Genomic DNA, 20,878 nt, shown 5'->3' on the forward strand with positions numbered 1-20,878 from the left:
TCCCACACAAAGGGCTGGCTGTGAGTCTGGGAAGGAAGTCTGGGATTCTCTCCAGTCTCGTCCCACGGTTCACCTTGGTGATGTTTCTGTCTGCCGTGTTCACGCCGGAGTTTGCAGCTCGGTCCAGGTGAGAAGAAGTGCCTTTCTCTCCGTGACCTCACATCTGCTGCATTACTGGAACAGGACGGCAGCGGCTGGATTAGTTTCTTTTTCACAAACATAAAAAGCTGTGCGAGGGGAAAACCGACCCCCAGAGGACATCTTTTGTGAGCGCTGGCTACCTTATCAGAAACTTACTTGACCTACTTTCACAAGAAAACCTCCTCTCTTTCTAAATTTGGGTATTGTGTCCGATTTCGTGCCTGTCATGCAGATAGTGCTCAGTCATTTTATCATGCAAATGTATCTGTTTAAACACAAAATTAATACTGGGGTAAGGACAGCTGCTTGGCAGAGCAGCAGAGTGAATAAAATATGCACTTCAAGTAAGTTGTGAATTTGTCTTCAACATTTACTGCACTGATAAAGTTTAATTAAAAATTATTTTTGGCAGGCTTTCCCTTTCAAACGATGGCGGATTATTAGCAGTGATAATAGTTTACATTTTTTTTTGCCTATGCATGAATATCTCAAACAAATTCCTTCTTGGCATTCTCTTTCAGGATGGACAGGGACACACGGATAAGTGAACGCGGTCGACTTGTGGTGCGAAAACAGCCGGACAAAGGATGCGATGTACCTGTAGCTCTCCCAAGCTAAAAGGAATAAGTAAAGGTTCATGAAATACGGAAATGAATTTTTTGGTGATGCTAATAAACAACTCCGATCTTATTGGATATTTCTGAAGAGGCTGTGAGAAACGAAAGGCTAGCACACAGCATGATGCCGCCACCAAATCCAAAAATCTGATCAGTAACTCAAAAGTCTATGGATAGCCTAAACCCAGCAATCAAAGATGAAAATGTCCAAACTTCTGTCTAAGAGCTGGGTTTATATGTGTCACAAGTACTTATTTTCATTCACACCTGAGCACTCAATGCACCCGATGAATGTCCTTATCTTTTTTTTTTTTTTTTTAATGGTAAGACTCACTTCTAAATATATAATACTAGCTAAACCAACAGTCAAGCCTTTGAGCAAACAAATTTAAACGTCTACTCTGGCTGATTGGTTAGTGTCAAACGTTTAGCTAGAAAAAGTGGCTGTATTCTGGTCTTGGGAGCCTCTGCCGAATAAGACAGAGTAAAGGCTAGTTTTTTTTTATATCTTGTTGAGCTTTCTGACTTATCAAAAATATTCCTTCTTCTAAACCTTCAAATAATATTCTTGTTCCCATCCCAACAATTTTTTAAATGTATTTATTTTTACATTTTTTTGCCTTCACTTTACATGATATATAGTATATCCTTGCTGAACTAATACGCTACCACAGTGTTTTAACAGTGCTGTAAAGCGGTAAAACACATCATCTTGATTATGTGGTGGTCTGGATCAGCTGTTTCAGGGTAGTTCAGATTTTACTTTTTCAAACTGAATCTTTAGAGTGATTTTAAACGCTTTAGGTTCTACTGATTTACACCAAGGCTCTGTTTCGGGCCCATCTCTTTTCTTTTTCTTTTTTTTTTTTGCTATATATCCTCCCAATTGGAATCATCAATAAACGTCACAATATCTGCTGACTGTTATGCAGATGATATTCAGCTGTACCACTTCTTCAAAGGTTCGTCAAACTGATTTAATTACTCGAGTGCCTAAAAAAAAGACAAACTGGTTAAAAATAACTCCCTTCAATGAACCTAAAGGAGGCAGAATATCCGCTCATTGCCCTGGAGAGCACGGTTCCTCTAATCAGACAACAGATTGGACCTTTTGAAGATCGTTGTCAAGCTAAATATGACAAATCTAGGTTGATTGTTTTTGAGCAATCAATGTCTCCTAAAGTTCACTCAATGCAACTAGTCAAAAAAACAGATTTTATCAGAATACTTCCAACCTATGAAGGCAGGCGTCAGAACAGGAACTTGGGTTATGCATAAACAAAAAAAACAACATTGTTTATCTTCAGTTGATCCAAAACTGTGCATCAAGACCCTTAAGTGAAACGAATGGAAGAGCATCGCATCACTCTTGTTTTTAATGTCTTTGTGCTGGTCACTTGTTCATTTAGAGATCGCTTTTAACATCTTTACTTTATCTTTCAGGGTTGTATGTGGTCAGGCGGATGTTACGGAATCATTGAAGCCAATAACTCCACCTCAGGTTATCAGGTCCTAAAACCAAAATCTACATAAAACCCAAGGAGATCGCCCTTTCTAGACTTCGACCATGGGACAAGCTTCTTTTGTTTTTTTACCTTCTCTTGAGAATCTGGACTCATTTAAATAGCAGCTGAACACATTTGTATTTTCCTTCAAATGTGTCCTCTGACTTATTTTTTTCCCCCCTTTACTGTTTCATGTTGAAAAGTCAAGAGCTACTTTCTTCGCTGACATTTAAATGCTTCTGTTTTTTTATTGCAAAGATACGGTTGCAACAACATATGGTATTTGAAAGCACTTTCCTTCTTCTTTTCATAAGTTAATCCTGACGTGAAACTAGATGTCTCTTTCTTTTAAAGATGCCACATTTATAGTTGGAGCAAAAGCCCTAATGGTAAATATATGTTCCTGAATTCCAACCAAAACCACACATGAGAAGCTCTTATTTGTGGGGCAGTTCATGTAATTGAACAGCTATAGCAGTGGGCACAGTGTCACATCACAACCACAAAGTTCAATTTAGCATAATTGTTTTTTTTTTTATGATACAACAACACAAAGTAGAACATAATTGTGAAATCAAAGGAAATTTCTACATCGTTTCTTTAAAAAAAACAAAAGGTTTACGTATTGAAAATTGGGTCATTTTCCTGTTGTAATGTCGACCTTCGCCTCAGCTTCAGGTCTTTTGCAACGTCAGGATTTCTTCCACTTATGCGCCGTAATTAGCTCTACCCACCTTCCCATCCACTCTAACAAGCTTCCTCCTTTCTCTGGGTGAAAGCATGCTGACACCACGTTTTATTTGTGTTTTGCATGCACAAAAGTCAGAGGGGCATCAATACTTTAGCAAAGAACTTTAATGACGAACGCACTATCTGTTGACCTTTTTTCCGTTCACGAGAATCAAACTTAATCCTAAGCAAGCTTTCAGCGATTACTTTCTTTTGTTGCACAAAGCTCCAGCTAGCAGAGCGAGAACCTCCGAGAGTTAATGTTCATCTTAGTGACCCCGATGAGTCTGAGCGGGGCCGAGAGCCCGAGCCCCGGGGTCACGGGGCACTCGCACAGCAGGTCGGACAGCTCGTCCTTCTCCTCCAGGCCGAAGGTGGCGTCGTTGAGCATGCGGCGGTGCAGGTGGCACGTCTGCTCCACCTTCAGCATGTTGATGTCGCTCCGGAGTCGGATGAGCTCTCTGGCTAGCTGCTGGTCCTGCAAGCGCATATCCGTCTGCAGCGGAGAAGACGAGAAGCAGATACCGGATCGGGATTTTAACAAGACTGGAAACGCCTTTTGTTTTATTGCAGATGTTCCTCGAAAGTACCTTTAGGCTATTTACCCAAACGTAGGCTGTTGCTTATTGCTTATATAGACTTTATTGACCTCAGGCCTCAGTGTGTGGTCCTTATTGTGCAGCACAATCTAAAAGGAAAACTCACAGTGGGATATCCACAAACAAACTTCTCTTGCTTTGTCCGCACAAAGATCACAACCGTCTGCGGTCGTTGTGCAACATGTTTTTTGCGGGCCTCCATACTGTGCTAGTGCCCCATCCATTAGTGCCTCTGTGTTTGCTCACGGGCCATGGCTGAACGAGCGGAGTAATTGAGCAGAGTAAAGATGATTACACTTGCAGAAAATCTGAGCGGTTCTTTTTTTGTCGGGATTCACAATCGATCACACTGTCTGACCTGAATGGCGTTCTTCTGGCCGCTAATTGGACAGCGTGAACGCCGTTAATCACTAATTGGCTGAGTGGCAAAAAAAAAGGTTTGTGTTTTAAAACTCAAATGTAACAGATTTTTTTTTTTTTTTTTAATAAGTGGAATTCTCAAATTTGAAGACCTTGTAGAATTTAAAATGGCTCAATTTATGTTCAAGGTATCAAAAAAGTTGTTACCTGAGCACATACAGAGCACGTTTTCTGAAAGAGAAGGGGGGTATAACTTAAGGGGTCACTCAATCTTCAAGATCCGCAATTTTAGAACAACAAGGAAAAGCTTCTGTATTTCAATTAAAGGTGTAAAGTTATGGAATAAGTTACATGAAGATTTAAAACAAAGCAATAGTTTAACACAATTCAAAAGAAGGTACAAAGAGGTAATTTTCAATAGATATACACATGGGGACAGAAAGCAATAAGGTGTGTATTGAAGATAATAACTTGGTGTAAGGGTTTAGAAAGATAAACCAGCATAAAATGGGAAAATGTATAGGTAAATATTAGTAACTGTTACTTCAAACTGCCACTTTGATTTTGATTTTTTTTTTTTTGACAGTAGGACTCTAAAGTCTCAAGTGTTTAGGGGTAGGAGTTTATAAGTTCTCACTTCTTCCTACCCCATTTTGAGCATGATATGTTAACTGAAACAAAAATCTGTATTTTCTCTTCTTTCTTATGCACTTCTTGTTACTGTGCACTATTTTATTTTTATATTTGTATCATGTTCATGTTCGAATAAAATTTCGAACATTAATGTTTGTGGTTGTAATGTGACGATGTCGATGTCTAAATAAATGCAACATGCTTAAAAAAAAACAAAAAAAAAATAAAAAATATGTCCAAAATGCCTAAAGGATCAAAAAGATTAAAGCTGGTTCTTACCAACTCTCTTCTGAGCCAAGAAAGTGCTTCATCGGCATTTTTAAACCCCTTCAGCACACCTGAGGGCGGCTCTTGCTGACTCTCTTTGCATGCAACTGGCTGCCCTTCCCGCTCCTCCTGGAGCCCGCATTTTCCCGTCCGCGACTCTTTAAAGCTTTCGACCTCCAGTCGGGCTTTCCACTCCAGGTAAGACGGCCTCCTGGTCTCCAGCCTCAGTTTCTCAGCCAAAGCCTTCAGCGCCGTTAGGTGGTCATCCCCGGGAAGATCCGCCCTCTTCCCACAGTCTGCTTCCTCCAGAAGATTTGGTGTATTCGCCACGAGCGGTGGAGACGAGGCTGCATCCATCATTCGTCTTCTGAATGAAAAAAAAAAAAGAAGAAAAAAAAACATTGCCATCCTCGTTTTTTGCTAGAGCTATATTACAAATATAACATTTACTCTGACAACCGACGGCAACAGGCAGGAGACAGAACAGATGAGCTAATCCCCCTAAAATCTACCACATACTGTAGTTAAGAACAGCAATAAACTAAAGCTAAGTGCACTGGGGAGACAAACCAGCAGGATTTTAATTTCACAGAAACTACACGTCTCCATGGCAACCATGCAGACTCTTCAAATGCATCAGCTTTTTTTTTTCTCACCTCCTGTCCACAGTGTTTATTGCATCAACCAGTCTTATCGGGTTACTTAGAACCAGGACACTATGGCCGATGGCCTTATGGTCGTTTGTGACTAACACGGGGAACATACTGATCGCTCTTCCTGAGGAGATTTTAATGCAACACTGAAACAGTAGAAGATCAATTATGCTGTGATCATAAAAGTTCTATAATCCTACTCTTAAATGCACCCATGCTGCAGCGTGCAGACGTTTGACATCGTCTCTAATGTCTTTACGGTTTGCTTCCGTTGGAGTCGGGCATTTTCGCTACCCCTTTCAGACCGTCTCGCTTCCCCGGAGTCCGTGGCCTGGCAATACTCGCTGGTAGTGGTGGTGGCTGGGGCTCGTCCAAGCTTTTCATCAAGGGAGCTAAAATTATCAAGTCAGAAGTACTCGACGGGCCAAAATGACGAAACATGCAGAGAAAAAAAAGTTACAAAAATAAAATTACCTGAAAATGATGCTGTAATGGTTGTTTTTTTTTTAAACCTCCTCCATGAAGAATGGGTAAACAATATTTCAATTTAACAAATTAGTCAAATTTTCTGTAGGAATGGGATGTGTAAATCATTGTAGCTCAAAAACTTAAAAAAGGCTTTTGTGCATTTGCCTCACTGAAAGATGTGTCATCTGGCTGGCTCATTCGTTTGTACTTGATTGGAAAATTAAACTGAAAGAAGTTTGGTCTACTCTCAGATATAAGAACCGGATTTGGCTCCGTCTCTCTGTGAAACCGCTCGCCCCACATGGCCGATTTCAATCGAGTGGATAGATGCGGTCCCATTTACTATAAAGTTACAGAGAATGGAAGTGTGGCTATTAAAAGATGAATACTTTGTCTTGTACCTGACGTTTGTAAATGTAGGAATTGAACTTGTCTGAAATAATTTTGCCCTAATTTAAAAATAAAATCTTCCCATCTGCATCAACCACCAGCGCTGGTGGGCCAAATCAGTCCAGGGGCCGTAAATGGCCCCCGGGGCCGCACATAGGACACTCCTGCCTTGCAGGAATCAATCTTTCTGTTAGAGGAGAGCTCTAAAGGAGGAAGCATGCATTATTTAAAGATGTGTAAAGGCTGAGTGCAAACTAACGAGTTTATTGAAAAGGAAGTGCCGAGCAAGCACGGTTTGAATGCAATAAATAGTACATAAAAAAAAAAAACGTTTAAAATCAATTAAGCATAAATCTCTAACCTGATCTGGTGTGGTCCTCTTACTTTTTAAATAAAACAGTAGGAGCTCTGGAAGACCTTAAGCCTTGTTTTACAGATTTATTATGGGGGGAAAAAAACACTGTCATGCCAAATGTCCCAGCCAACCACCAGACCTCTGTTTTTAAACCAAGTTCCCCACATTATTAAATGTACTTTGTGGCAAAGGATGGCAAAAGCTGGCCTGACTAAGCCGCCAGTACAGCCTGGCTGCCCTGTCTGGAACCTTGTAGTCATGTCTACACAACAAACACTGCCAGAACCCAATCAGGGTTCAGTGTTATGCTTTTCCATAACATGCCCGTTCTTATGTCCCGGAGAGGTTTTGAATTTCAGAGCGTATAGCACAAGAGAACATGAGAGCGCATTTCTTAGAAATTTCAAGCCAAGCAAGCTCTTTATAAAGGTTAATGCCCAGAGTATCCATTACGGTATGCTGAGTTATATAATTGTTGTGACAGAGGCTTCGTGAGACCGTGGCCCCCTAAAGATATCACGGGTGTTTTGTTAAATGTATTGTGCAGAAAAGTTAAAAGATAGCATAATGAAGTTTGCAAATGTTTTGTATCCTAATATAATTATACGTAAATAGTTTTGTTAATTTGAGAAAAAGAAAAAAAAAGTTACTTTGACAATGTGTACATCATCATAAAGGGAGATTAATTTAAAAAAAAAAAGCACAGTCTCATATTTAGCTTTAACTCTACCAATATGAAATGCTAATGTTAATGGAATTCCAGCGTTTTGACAACAGAAATTCCAACAAATAACTTAAACACCAGAGCATCCGAATGAACAATCACGACTTACATTTTAAAGTTTTGCAGAGTACCAGAACACACGCATTTCTGATTACTTTTGAGCGTCTGCGTAACATGCGTTTTGTTATGAAAATTGGAGCTGTTTCACCATATCTAACATCCCCGATCTAAGAAGACGCAAACGTGTTGGGGGAAAAAAACGCAGAAGTTTACCTGGTTAGAAAGTCCAGACAGCCGCACATCAACTCGTCATCGTACAACCTGTTTGCCACGGAGAGGTGAAGCCCGCTGAAGCCGCCAGCGCCGATGCTGAGGGTGCAGCTGAATCCGAGCAGGGAGCTCCCGGCCGGAGGGGCGGGAACGGCTGCGTCAAGCCGCGTCGTTGCCACGGAGACGCCCCGGACGCGTCTTCGCGCTTCGTTGGAAAACATTACGAGCGCGCCCCAGTTAGATGCGCGGGCACAACCGTCACGATTAATTAGGGTCGGACGATATGGAAGAAAAGAAAAAAAAAAAAAAAAAAAAAAAAAAAAAAAAAAAAAAAAAAAAAAAAAAAAAAAAAAAAAAGATATGGAAGAAAAGCATATCGATAAAATATAAATTATATTGATTTATATCGATAATTATCAATAAATTCAAAACATATACTGTTAGTGCAGCCCTAGTCAGTTTATGCTTTATCTATTTTTAGATCAATAACAAACACTGAAATCAAACTCAACCCTTTATTCAACCATTTTTTTTTACCAAAACTGCAAATTTTAAAAGAAGAAAAAAAAGAACGCATGCTCTCTGAACTCTTTGAATGGGGCGGAGCTTGGTTCCTGGGTCTGCGTTTCTGATTGGTCGGGAGGATGTGATGACTGTAATATTAACCTGTATGATAGGCTAGAATGCAAAAGGAAGAAAAACTTTTATTCTATTGAACTTTTTATTGACCCTTTTTTTCTATCATCGATATACATCTATCAATCAATATATATTATTGAATTATTGTCCAGCCCTACGATCAATCAATAAATAAAACAAATAAATAAAACAGAACATAGATCTATAGAGATAAACTTTTTTACTTAAAAATAATGATTAAAAAAAACAACACAGATAAGTCAAGTATTTTTTTTATTGTTGATTTTTTTTTTTTTTTTTTATTAAATATGGTCCAATCTACAAGAATAAATAATTTCACAACAATGTGCTAAATATAAATATGACAATATATATAAATTAAAGACCATTTCAGAGTGCTTACATTTGGTTGTTTGGTTGCTGTATAAATGTGAGGCTTTTACTTATTCTCTTATTTAAAAAAGGAACAATTGCACACCAATTAACAAGGACAGACCCTGAATATGTGTTAAGGTTTAGCCAACAGGGTCATTTCCCTCTGCAGGTTCTTATAGTAAAGCAAGATCATTTTAAATGTCCGAGCTAATGAGAAATCTAATACCTACAAAGGTGAGAACTGTAGTGCTGACTTGTCAGTGCTTGGCTTTGGACTCAGTGCAGGAGGAAGAAGGCCATAACGCAACCCATGAGGTTTGTGCTATAAACACACAAAACGTTGACAGCTGCTCATGTGCACTCTGAACATACTGATTGTCTATTTCTCTTTCTTTCTTTCGTTGGCACTAATGGCCTTTATTTGACAGTGAGCTGCCAGGAAGAGTCGAGAGTGAGGGGGAAGATATGTGGCAGAGGTCCACGGACCGGGACTCGAACCTGGAACGGCCGCGTCTAGGATTGAGGCCTCCGTCAAATAAAAAGATTGATGATAATCTTCAACGTTGTAGCAATTTAACCACTTTTTCTGCATGTGCCTTGCTCAGCATGGCAAGCTGTACACTGGGTAGGCATGGTCTGGCCACCATTTGAAAAGATGCATCAGCTGGGGCATACCCAGGGTCGCCACCGGTGGGATGGGAGGCCGGCCACTTTGGCTACATGACTGATATAAACAAAGAGTTATCTGGCTGTGGATGAAAAATGTCTAGAATAATTAATAGTCAGTGAATGCGCACCTTAAAATGAATGAATGAGTATGCCAGGAGGTGATCTGTTGTTATTTCATTATCGAGTGCCTCTATTGCCACCGCCGAAGGATATAATGAATTCAGATCACTATGACCTGGTTCCCTCGTTTAAAGATAAAATTTTTAAAAAAATCCTCCTGATCGCCTTCATAATTATTTCTACCTGAGTTATATCCTGGCTGGTATTTGCAGAACACACCCACCGACTACCGTCCAGATGCGTTTATTCATAAAGTGAGTTCCTCGATGTCGTCGTCGAAGGAGGGGATGGCACGGATGGCAGGCTTGCTGTCTGCCACATGCAGAGTGTTGTTGCTAATCGAGGAACCTGAGCTGAGGCGGTGCAGTCCTTCCCGTCTTGAACGCACCCCGTTGGTTGTTGGAGGGCTACTGAGCACCTCCATTTTATTGGGACCACCGAGACTCTCACCTGCAGGCAAGGCCTGGGTACCGAACAGCTGCTCCATGAGGCTCGACTTCTTGTCTTTCTCCGCTCTGGTTTCCGTCTCCTTCGCCGCCCCTCCGGGATTAAACAGCCCTATGGCTTCTAATGCAGAGCTTTTGTCTTCTTGAGGCGGTGCTGGAGGGAAGCCGGAGGGAAGCCGGGGTGCTGGAGGTCCAAACGAAGGTGCGTACCGTCCGAACGCCAAGTCGTCACTGGAGGTCTGGGACCGCAGCGTTCTCCTCCCCACTCCTGCCGTGAAACCTCCGTTCTCCACACCCTGTCTCCTCCTTCCGCCTTCTCTACCTGCCTGTTCTGATTCGGTGAGGCTGAAAACCGAAGAGTTGGGTTTTTTCTCCTCAGGTGGATGTGGTGAAGGGAAGGCGTTCACCATCTTTCTCTCCTCCTCAACAAACACGGAGTCCCGGCCTCCCTGGTTCTGATGGTCTATTTCTCGCATCTTAGCCAGGAGCTGCTCTTTCTTCCGACGCGCTTCCTCCGCCGCTCGCTGACTGGACGTGGAGTCCTTGTTCCATCGCGCCACCTCCTCCTGGACGTGGCCGTGCTTCCCGTAGCCCGTGTCTTCTCCTTTCTGGTTGAACGGGGGACTTGACCTCCTGCTCTCCTCCGCTCTTTCTCCCTCCCCGCCTGCAGATGCAGAGTCAGATTAAAATGAAAACGTGGATATTATTTACGCAGATCATGTAAAGGCAGAAGCGACGTGTATGGGGAGTTCTTGTTTTTAATTAGTTTCTCTTTACCGTTTTTCAATCTGGTTGGCCTCTCTGCGAGCACGCCCAGCCCCTGGTCCAGTCCGTCCCCCTTCGGCGTCCCCTGCTCTCTCTCCCTCACCAGATCCCGTCCATGTCTTTCGCTCTTCTTCGGTTCATCCCGCTTTTGAGGCGCCTCGTCTCCCTTGGCAGGTCTGTCCGTTCCGTCGAGCTCCTGGATGAGATCATTTCGGGAAAACAGAAAGTGGGACATTCTGTTACGAGAAGACTGCAAGCGACTGCAGTCTTTTGCCCCATTTCCACTACCCTTGTTAAACCGATCCATGCCGAGCTCGGACCGAGCTTGGATCAGTTAACCGAGCCGAGCTTGGTTCTGACGACCATTTACACATCACGCTATCTTGGTTCCTCGCCTCCTAGTGACGATCTATGGTACCACTGCTCTCTAGGATTGAAGGAGGGACTCAAGCAAATCAAAATGCCGGCGCCCGTAACTTTCAGGAAGTTATGCTTGGTTATAATTGCTTTTTGCGGAAAGTCAGGCGAAGACGGCAAGCTTTGGTGAATTTACTTGACGGAGTCGGCTTTTGGGAAGTGGATGAGACAAACGAACGTCTAACCAGGATTTACAGACACAGGAAACAATGACAGACGCTGAGGTTCATCACGCTGCTAAGGAGAATCATCACTGGAAATCGTGTGGCACGGTAAGGAAGCTAGTATTATTATGAATGTCTGAAACTGCAAAATTAGTCCGCTGACTGCAAGGAGATGACGCGGTCTGCTCATGCGCTCTTTAGGCCCGTTTACACTACACCTAAAAACCGAGCCATGCCGAGACCAGTCCAAGCTTGGATCAGCTAACCGGGATAAAAACGGCCGTTTACACACAAGAGTTATCTCGGTTCCTTGGTTGCTCCTCGCCTCCTAGTGACGATCTGTGGTACTGCTGCTCTCTGGGATTGAAGGCGGGACCGAGCAAATCAAAATGGCGGCGCCCGTAACATTCAGGATGTTATGGTTACACAGAGTCGGCTTTTGGGACGTGGATAAGACAAACAAACGTCTAATAAGGATTTACAGACGCAGGAAACAACAACGGATGCTGAGGTTTATCACACTGCTAAGCAGAATCATCTCTGGAAACCGTGTGGCATGGTAAGGAAGCTAGTATTATTATGAATGTCTGAAATTTGTCTGAATGGAGTGTGAATCGGGACGTGCAGCCAGACTGCCGGAAAACCCGCAGACAGTCAGCTGACTGTAAGGGGATGACGCGGTCTGCTCATGCGCTCTTTATCAGAAAACCGGGCCAGAAAAAAAAAACAGGCCGAGACCTACTAGGGAACTGGTCTGCAGTTAGCGCGGTCCGGTTCAGTCTGCTGACCGTTTACACACAAGAGTTTTCTCGGTTACCGAGCTCGGACTGGTCTCGGCTCGGTTAAAAAAGTGTAGTGTAAACGGGCCTTATGTTATCTGAGAACCATGCCACTGAAAAACCGGGCCGAGCCCACCCATCAAACTGATCTACATTTAGCGCGGTCCGGTTGTGTCTGGCTCGGTTCGGTTCAGTTTGCGATCCATTTAAGGCCCGTTTACACTACACCTAAAAACCAAGCCATGCCGAGACCGGTCCGAGCTTGGTCCAGTTAACTGAGATAAATGCAGCCGTTTACACACAAGAGTTATCTCGGTTATCCCAGTTCCTTGGTTGCTCCTCGCCTCCTAGTGGCGATCTGCGGTACTACCGCTCTCTGGGGTTGAAGGCGGGACCGAGCAAATCAAAATGGCGGCACCCGTAATATTCAGGATGTTATTGTTAGACAGTCGGCTTTTGGGACGTGGATAAGACAAATTAACGTCTAATAAGGATTTACAGACGCAGGAAACAACAACAGACGCTGAGGTTCATAAGCAGAGTCATCACTGGAAACCGTGTGGCACGGTAAGGAAGCTAGTATTATTATGAATGTCTGAAATTTGTCTGAATGGAGTGTGAATCGGGACGTGCAGCCAGACACGGCGGGAAACCCGCTGACAGTCAGCTGACTGTAAGGGCATGACGCGGTCTGCTCATGCGCTCCTCGTTATCAGGGAACCGGGCCAAAAAAAACCAGTCCGAGACCTGCTGATGAACTGGTCTGCAGTTAGCGCGGTCCGGTTATCGTTAGCGCGGTCTGGTTCAGTCTGCTGACCGTTTACACACAAGAGTTATCTCGGTTACCGAGCTCGGACTGGTCTCGGCACGGTTAAAAAAGGGGTAGCGTAAACGAGGTAAAAGAGGCAGGCCTGACAGAGAAGTAAAGGATGAACAAGGCACCTTCAGGGACAGGTATTCGTCAGCTGCCGGCTCGCCGGCGTCGTTGATGGCAGGGGGTGGCGAGGGGAAATCCAGGCTTGACGTCCTGTCCTCAGTTTGGACTGCCTTGGTGCTGTTCCTGCTGAGAACTGTGGCAAAAAACATAAATAAATAAGAGCAGCCATCATGCACCCATGGGCATATTTAAAAGGAAATCCCTCATCAAGCATCCCCGTTTGTCTTTCCTTTGCTCAGTAACTTACGTTTGCGCTTTGCGCCACTGTCCGCGTCTTTACGCAACGCCGGTTTTACCATACGGTTGGAGTAAATATTCTTCGCATCCAGCTCTCTCTCCTTTTCCTGATCAAAGACAAATTAAACCTTATTGCACAAGAAGAAATAAAGCGTTGCTCATAGTCATCACAGCTGCCAAAGAGCCTAAACGAAGCATATTTGTACGCTGCACCTTGAGTTTATTGGTCAGCCGGTCCAGCTCCTCCTGCAGATTCTTGACCTCCTCCTGAGAGCTGACGGTCCTCTTCCTCTCTGCAGCGAGTTGTCTCTGAAAACTGTTGTTGCTCAGCTCAATGCTACGCTCCAAGTCCTCAAATAAACACACACACACACACACAAACTTTTATAAGCCACCTCGCCAAGAGAAAACCAAGGAAACAACGTGACATAACAATGAAACCTCCAACAAAAATACAGCAACCACGGTGCCTACAGTAGAATTTATACGCTTTAAACTCGTTCGCATCCTGTGGCATTACAGCTACAAACATCAGCGTGTTTGTTTCAGGATTTCACGTTCAGTGGAAAGAAAAGGGACGCATGGAAAGTGGGGGAAGCATTGGTATTCAGCCCCCTGTACTCCAAAATAAAACCCAGTTTGATATCGGTAACAACACTTTGAATCATGTTGAAAAGTGCTTTGTAAATAAACTTGCCTTGCCTAAAGACCATAAATGAATATTACAATAGTGGAGAAGTGCAAAGCAAGGTTAGGTTGTAAAACAATATCCAAAGCTACGAGCATCTCATAGACGGCCAAAACTGGGAAGACTAGCACAACCGTAACTCTACCGAGACGTGGCCTTCCACGGCCAGCGAGAGCATTAATCAGATTAGTAGTCAGGATGCCCACATTATGGTGCTCCGGTTAGACTAAACAAGTTCAAAATGTTGGTCTAAAGGCAGAAAACTAAACTGAACATCACCCTGAATACGTCATATTTACAGTGTGACATGGTGCTGTGCGGACAACAACCCCCAAAAATCCAACCAGAGCTTCCAGCGGACTGGTTTTGATCAACGCTTACCCGGGTGTTGGGAGTGGACTCTGGGCTTCGATCCGATTGAGGATCTGAAGTAAAACCTGAAAACTGATGTTCAGAGACTTCTCCATCCAATCTGACCGAGCTGGAGCTATTTTCTAAAAAGACATCTGAATTGTGTACTCTTGAAAGATGTGCAAAAATGGTGGGAATATCGTCCCAGAGACTCGAAGCTGTAATTGGAGTAAAATAAAAGGTGGTTCTACACCTTCTGGGGTTTACTTGTAAAAAAATTTAATCATCCTGTTCCTGATCCTCCCACGTCTGTATATTATGCTATTGTACATATCTGTAAAACTCTATTTATAGTAATATCCACCTGTATATTATATTCGGTACATATCCAGCTGTAAATTTAGTTCACAATACTAGTTACCTATATATTATATTCATAGGCCAAATATATCACTAAAATTCTGTTTATAATAGTATTCATCTCTATATTTATTCAGTAAATATCATGTCCTGTACTTATGGAACCATTGTTTATCCTGCACTTGCTGCTATTGCACTTCTGGTTAGACCTAAACTGCATTTCGTTGCCTTGTACCTGTACCTGTGTAATGACAATAAAGTTGAATCTAATCTAATCATAATTCTGTTGTGCTGTATTTGGGTCTATCAAATACGATTACTTTTGTTGTTTTAATGTGACAAGATGTCTAAAAGTTTAAGGCCTATGTAATTTGCAAGGCACGATAAAAAGAAAACACCTCATTAGTAATAAAATCTGACAAAAAAAATAATCCCCCCCCCACCAATGAATTTACCTTAACCTTACGCTGTGCCTCTTGGGCCCGGGTTTTCTCCTCCTCAAGGCTACGGCTTAGCTCGTCTTTGGCCCCCAGTTCTTGCTGGTCCACCAGCTTCTTCAGCCGTCTGATTGTGGCTTGGCTCTTCTGCAGCTGCTCCTCGCTCTCCTTCAGCCGCCGCTCAGCCGTCCGTTCCCGCTCCTGGGTGCGCCGCAGTCTCTCGCGCAGCACGTGGATCTCGTTGGAGTGCCGCGCCAGGAGCTGGGAAATCTCGCTTTCCGTGTCGTCGTAGTGCTGCAGGGCTTTCTCCTGACGCACCTGAAGCTAAAAGGGGAGGCGGGGAATATTTAGAAAGAAACGTCAACATGTGATGTTATGATTACGTACCGACACCGTCACGAGAAGAAGCGCTTTGAGGTAGAGCGATTTAGAACAGACAACGTCTTGCGTTACTCCACCTGCACACTTGTGCACTTTGAAACTTGTTGTTTTTGTCTAGAAAATACAGCACTTCTGCTGCTCTTACATAATGACTCCTATTAATACCAAAAACAAAACTTTTGCACTAATATTTTATTTTTGCACTAATATTTTATTGACTGTCCATGTACAATTTTAAAACCAGATTTTGCTGCTTTTATTTATTTCTTCACTGCATGTGCCCTCTTATTTACTTTTATCTGAATGTTATGTTGTCTGTGTACTTAGTCTGGTAAATATGTCTTGTCTTCACCGTGGAATAGTGAGAAACGTAATTTCGATCTCTTTGTATGTCTGGAGCATATGAAGAAATTGACAATAAAGTTGATTGATTGATTGATTGATTGATTTAGCAGGTTTAGCTTTACCTGTCTGAGAATCCTATTTTCCTTCTTCAGTTCATCGTTCTGCTGCTTCAGTTCCGCAAGAGAGTTGCGCAATTCGTTGATCTTCAGTAGGCGGGCTGAGAGCATTCGCTTGGTCACCAGATCCAGGTCTTTGGGCGGTGAAGACTCCTTGCTTTGTGAGCGGTTTCCCTTGCGGTGGAGCTGTGTGAAGGGAAGGCCTCCTGGCCGCTGTGGCCGGGATGCATTCCAGCGCCCAACCCCGTCTGCAAGAACAAAAAAATAAAGAGACCAACTGGTGATCAACTGGTGAGCAATAATAAAACAGTTCATTTGCGACTATAACAACTCAGGATTGTCTCAGTTTCCGCTGAAGACTGAGACGTTAACGTTGGCGTTGTACTGCCACCATCTGGACGACGCAGCACACAAAAGCAGAAACGTTTGCGTCTCATTTACTTGCAGTGTCTTGCAAAAGTATTTAATTTCTACATGTTTGTTACATCATTTGAATGCGTGTTATACAGATTTTCTGTGACAGGCAAACACAAAGTAGTGCGTTATTGTGAAATGGAAGGAAAAAAAAGTATAACTCTGAAAAGTTAATCAGCCCTCTTTACTTTGATGTCCTTAAATAAAACTGAGTGCAACCAATTACCCTAAAAAGGGTTGGTAAATCGACTCCAAAGTAAAAGATCAGTGCGCACCAATAGTTTGCCAGGCACTCTTTATCTGACAACACACAAAAAGATTATCCATATTTTCCGTACGTGTCTTGTGGAGCGGACTTCTCGAAATCTGCTTTGCCCGGATCCCTCTCTGTGGTGTTGGAGAAGGAGTGAGGGACCGGGAGAAAGGTGAAAGTGAGCGCTCGGACTGTGTGGCATTCTCATAGTCTTCAGAATATAACGAGCCATCACTCCTCCTTCCGTCCTCATCCGATACCCGGTCCCGATCCGGGTCGGATCGGCGGGTCCTTGTTTTCGATCTGCTGTCGACGCTCCCGTCCGTCGCGTCTCCGTTGAGAATTTTCTCCCGACATTTCTTTCTGCGCTTCTGCCCCGATGATGATCGAGACTCTTTCTTCGTGCTCCGACGGGACTGGCAACTTAGGATCCGGTTGTCCTCAATCGGTTCCGGCGCCTTTTCTGATTCTTCCATGACGTCTGTGTGATAAGGTGTGCTAAATCTGAAGTGAGAGAAACAAAAGTCAGTTAGACACGGTTACAGCATTAACCAAAGAAGCAGAATATTTGTTAAACCTGCAGGCTTTCATAAAAAAAAATTAAAATAAATAGCTGGAAAACTGACCTCTGCGCTTATATAGCAATACTAAACAGCACACTCTCATATTCAGCACAAGACCATAACAGGCAGCCAAGGAGAACTGGTTCCACTAGTGTTTTCATTATTACACGCCTTGGTCACTAAGCAACAATACGCATGAGATTGAAGTTTCCATGAGACTGTATTGAGCCTTACCTATAAACATCACTACATTTGCAACAAATAATACTGTAGTACCCTCATCCACATCAGCGAGTAATCAAAGAGCCAATATCAACTTCTGGCAGCAGCTGCACGCAGTAATATCAACCAAACAAGGATAGATATAATACAAAATAAAAATTTGCCCAAAACCACACATTATCTGCATGAATCACATATAAAAGATATGTGATTCATGCAGATTTCTATTTTCTACGTATTTATTTTACTGGTGAGGGCAGTATCAAGCACACCAAGACTAAAGAAGAGAACAGAATAATAGTCAGGAACTATTCTATGTATCAGCAGCAACCTAGCACACACATGCACTAATAATAATAATAATAATAATAATAATAATAATAATAATAATAGAGGTCAGTCACTGCGGTATCCTCCCACAGTCCAGAAACATGACTGTTAGATTAGTTAGTCTCTCCAAGTTGCCCTTGGGTGTGAGCATGTGCGCACATGGTAGTTTTTCCTGTGTATCTCTGTGATGCCCTGTGATGGATGGATGGATGGCGCCAGCCCCCCTGCGACGCTGTTCGGATAAGTGGTACAGACGCTGGATAGATGTTTTCCAAATATAGAAATGATTCAAAACTAATACTGTGAAGAGAACCGAGTCCCAGCATTTAAGCTTGACTGGCATCTAATATTTGGTGTTGTGTGCCAAGGCTAATTAATCTGGGCTAATTAAATGTAAAGGTCTTGCAGTCCCCTGGCAGCATCGCCATCGATAGAAGAGATCATCTTTGCACACCCCAAAACTACATGCCATTTTATTCAGCAGATTTTCTGTTTATGTTTGCACTATAAGCAATATAACAGACGTAAAACCACTCTAGGGTCAACATTGTAAAACGGTGAGTTGTTTCCCCTTACCCCATACGTCGTGTCCAAATAGTCTGCTGTTGTCATCCTCTTCTCTGCCTTGTCTTGATCAACAAGTATAGTCCTGTCTCTTTAGGCACGTTTTGTGATTTCCAGCTCTGTTAAAAAAAAAAAAAAAAAAAAAAAAAAAGATGTAAAAATCATCCTCTGACCCACATCAGCGATTAAGTACAGCTCTTTGCGACACCAAATGATTGGATTACTGCAGTTTGTGTGCTTGGCAATTGGACTACTGTCAGAATCACAGCCATGTAGATGTAACCAAACAATTCTGGAGCCATCTCCATAGCTGAAAATGCGCTGCAAAGGCAAGACAACGGCATACAAACTAACACATTAAGGTGCTCGGCGACAAAAGATTAGTAAGCAACCCCAGAGAGCTAACAGTGTTTGTTGAGGCGGAGCTGCCACCAGTAGTGCGAAAAACAAATGCAAACATTCAACAGGTGATAACTGAAGGCTACGTTTACCGCTCCGGTGCTTGGTAGGGTCCGCCTGCATGCTTTGCGCGTTTTATTTCAATCATTTCTCCACCGTTTGGCTCCGATGAAACTCCATAACAAAGAACAGTTTCTTCGTAGATTCAAACGGCTAATGCTAGCTTGGGGCACTAGCAAGCTAGTGCGAGCTTTAGCCGACTTAACTGTCGTTAAAGATAGGAATTAATAAGTTATCTGTGTTTTCCGTAAACCTAAACTGGTAGGACTAGGTGTTTATATGTGCCGTGCTGAAATAACCCCCACTAAAACGGTGACAACAACACACCAGAACCTTTATCTTTCGATCCGCTGGATCAGTGCAGCCTCTCTTGACGCTGTGCCATGGCAACCGCGGCAGTCGTTGCAGTACCCCCTGCTCACCAGAGGGGCGCTGTTGCTCTTCTAAAAGTTCAACGCATCCACACAGCAGCTCTAAAGGCGCACACGCCTCCGCTCACTGGCCAGGTTTATAATGTAAAAATAAGTTCGTTTAATGTTGTTTTCTTTGTGTCGTACAATTCGCCTGAAAAACTAACGATTTAGTTTGAAGGAGAAAAGTAAAAATCTCGCAACAACCCGGTTGCGTAAATGTGCACATGGGAACCATTTTTTGTAAAACCAAACCATCTTTTGTTTCAGTTTTAAACATCCAGTCTTGGTAAGAATTTCTCTGCGACCCACATGTTGACTTGACAATATTTACCCATTCTACAACACAAAAGTTCTCCAGTTCTGACAGATTTTGAGGACACCTCTTTTCCACTTCCCTTTTTAGATGGCCTGACGGGGTTTCTGTCAGATTTAGTTCTGGACTAGATAAGTTAAAAAAAACACATGAAATCCTTCATTTGCTTATTTGGATGTAGGGTTGGACCCATTGTGATCATCATGAGAAATGGGATACCTCTTCCTTTCCAGGTTTAGATGTTGCTGTTTGGAATTGCTCGTTTCATCCTCTGTAGCTACAAATCACAGTCCCATCTGACGAAACACAACCTCACAACGGGACGCTGCTGCTTCCATTGTTCACTGTAGCTTTGGGTACAGTGTACCTTCAATAACCTGTAGTGCTGCTTTTGTGCTAAACAAGCAATTTGGAATTATAGTCTGGAACACCTGCAGCTCCTTAGATATAGCTTTCAGCTCCCTGACCAGTTCCCTTCATCTTTTCACCACGTTTGCAAAAAATGTCTAGATTTTTGTCACTGTTTTTCAACATTTTTATCAGTTATTGCTGAGTGCCCATGTATATATTTGTGGAATTATTTTGTATGCTTCTCGTGACTGGTACATTTGTACAAAGAGATTATTTTTCACCCTTTGTCACTCTGGCTTTGGCTAAAGTGTGCACATGAGTAACTGTCATGAAAGTCCCTGTTGAATGGCTGAACTTTATTGGTAGTTCCTTACACTCACTATAACTGATGGTCGATATTAACACAAGTTACTACAGCGGGGGTGGTAACAGCAGGGGTCACCAACATGGTGCCCACCACTGATCTGTATTATACACTGGAGTGCTGATTTGCCCAAAAAACTAAAGTCACTGGCCACCATCTTGCTACTCCCTACTCTCACAGAATCCCATAGGATTTGATTGCAACAACAAGCAGTTTTCCGGCTGTGTGAAAACGTTTCACAGGTAATTCTACAGTCAGTGGATGGCTATATATATATATATATATATATATATATATATATATATATATATATATATATATATATATATATATATGTAAATATATGTTATGTTTTTGGTTCAGAAAATGAATGGATGGATGGTGATTTATATATTTATAAATATATATATATATATATATATATATATATATATATATATATATATATATATAAAACATGCAACATATTTCAGTATATGACTTTCTCAGTACTTGATCATTTTAGTACATAACATAAAAGTATATGGCATTTGACGTTTTAAAAGTCTTAAGCCCCTCCTAAACATGAGAAAATCATCATTACTCGATGCTGTAGTGCACATATTCCCTAGTTACTGGAGGAAAATACGGCGGCTGGTGGCTTCAAAGCGACTCGTTCTAACAGTGGGCTATTAGCAATCCAGTGTATAATAGAG

The 20,878-nt window shown here is 42.5% G+C and overlaps 2 protein-coding genes across 2 annotated transcripts; both read right to left on the minus strand.

The window, feature by feature from the left end:
- Positions 1–2,692: 2,692 nt before the first annotated feature.
- On the minus strand, positions 2,693–7,947 carry fam167ab (family with sequence similarity 167 member Ab). The gene is made up of 3 exons (XM_012880687.3): positions 7,715–7,947; positions 4,864–5,218; positions 2,693–3,488 (listed from the first exon to the last, which is right to left on the minus strand). The coding sequence occupies exons 1-3, from the start codon at positions 7,930–7,932 to the stop codon at positions 3,225–3,227; spliced, it is 837 nt and encodes a 278-aa protein (XP_012736141.2). The 5' UTR covers positions 7,933–7,947; the 3' UTR covers positions 2,693–3,224.
- A 1,371-nt stretch (positions 7,948–9,318) lies between these two features.
- Positions 9,319–19,061, minus strand: lca5 (lebercilin LCA5). The gene is made up of 10 exons (XM_021307646.2): positions 18,775–19,061; positions 18,296–18,402; positions 16,690–17,108; positions 15,944–16,185; positions 15,114–15,419; positions 13,473–13,610; positions 13,270–13,366; positions 13,028–13,155; positions 10,738–10,921; positions 9,319–10,624 (listed from the first exon to the last, which is right to left on the minus strand). The coding sequence occupies exons 2-10, from the start codon at positions 18,298–18,300 to the stop codon at positions 9,762–9,764; spliced, it is 2,382 nt and encodes a 793-aa protein (XP_021163321.2). The 5' UTR covers positions 18,301–18,402; positions 18,775–19,061; the 3' UTR covers positions 9,319–9,761.
- Positions 19,062–20,878: the final 1,817 nt, after the last annotated feature.

The sequence above is a fragment of the Fundulus heteroclitus genome, chromosome 15 (genome assembly GCF_011125445.2).
Source record: "Fundulus heteroclitus isolate FHET01 chromosome 15, MU-UCD_Fhet_4.1, whole genome shotgun sequence".
NCBI lineage: Eukaryota > Metazoa > Chordata > Actinopteri > Cyprinodontiformes > Fundulidae > Fundulus > Fundulus heteroclitus.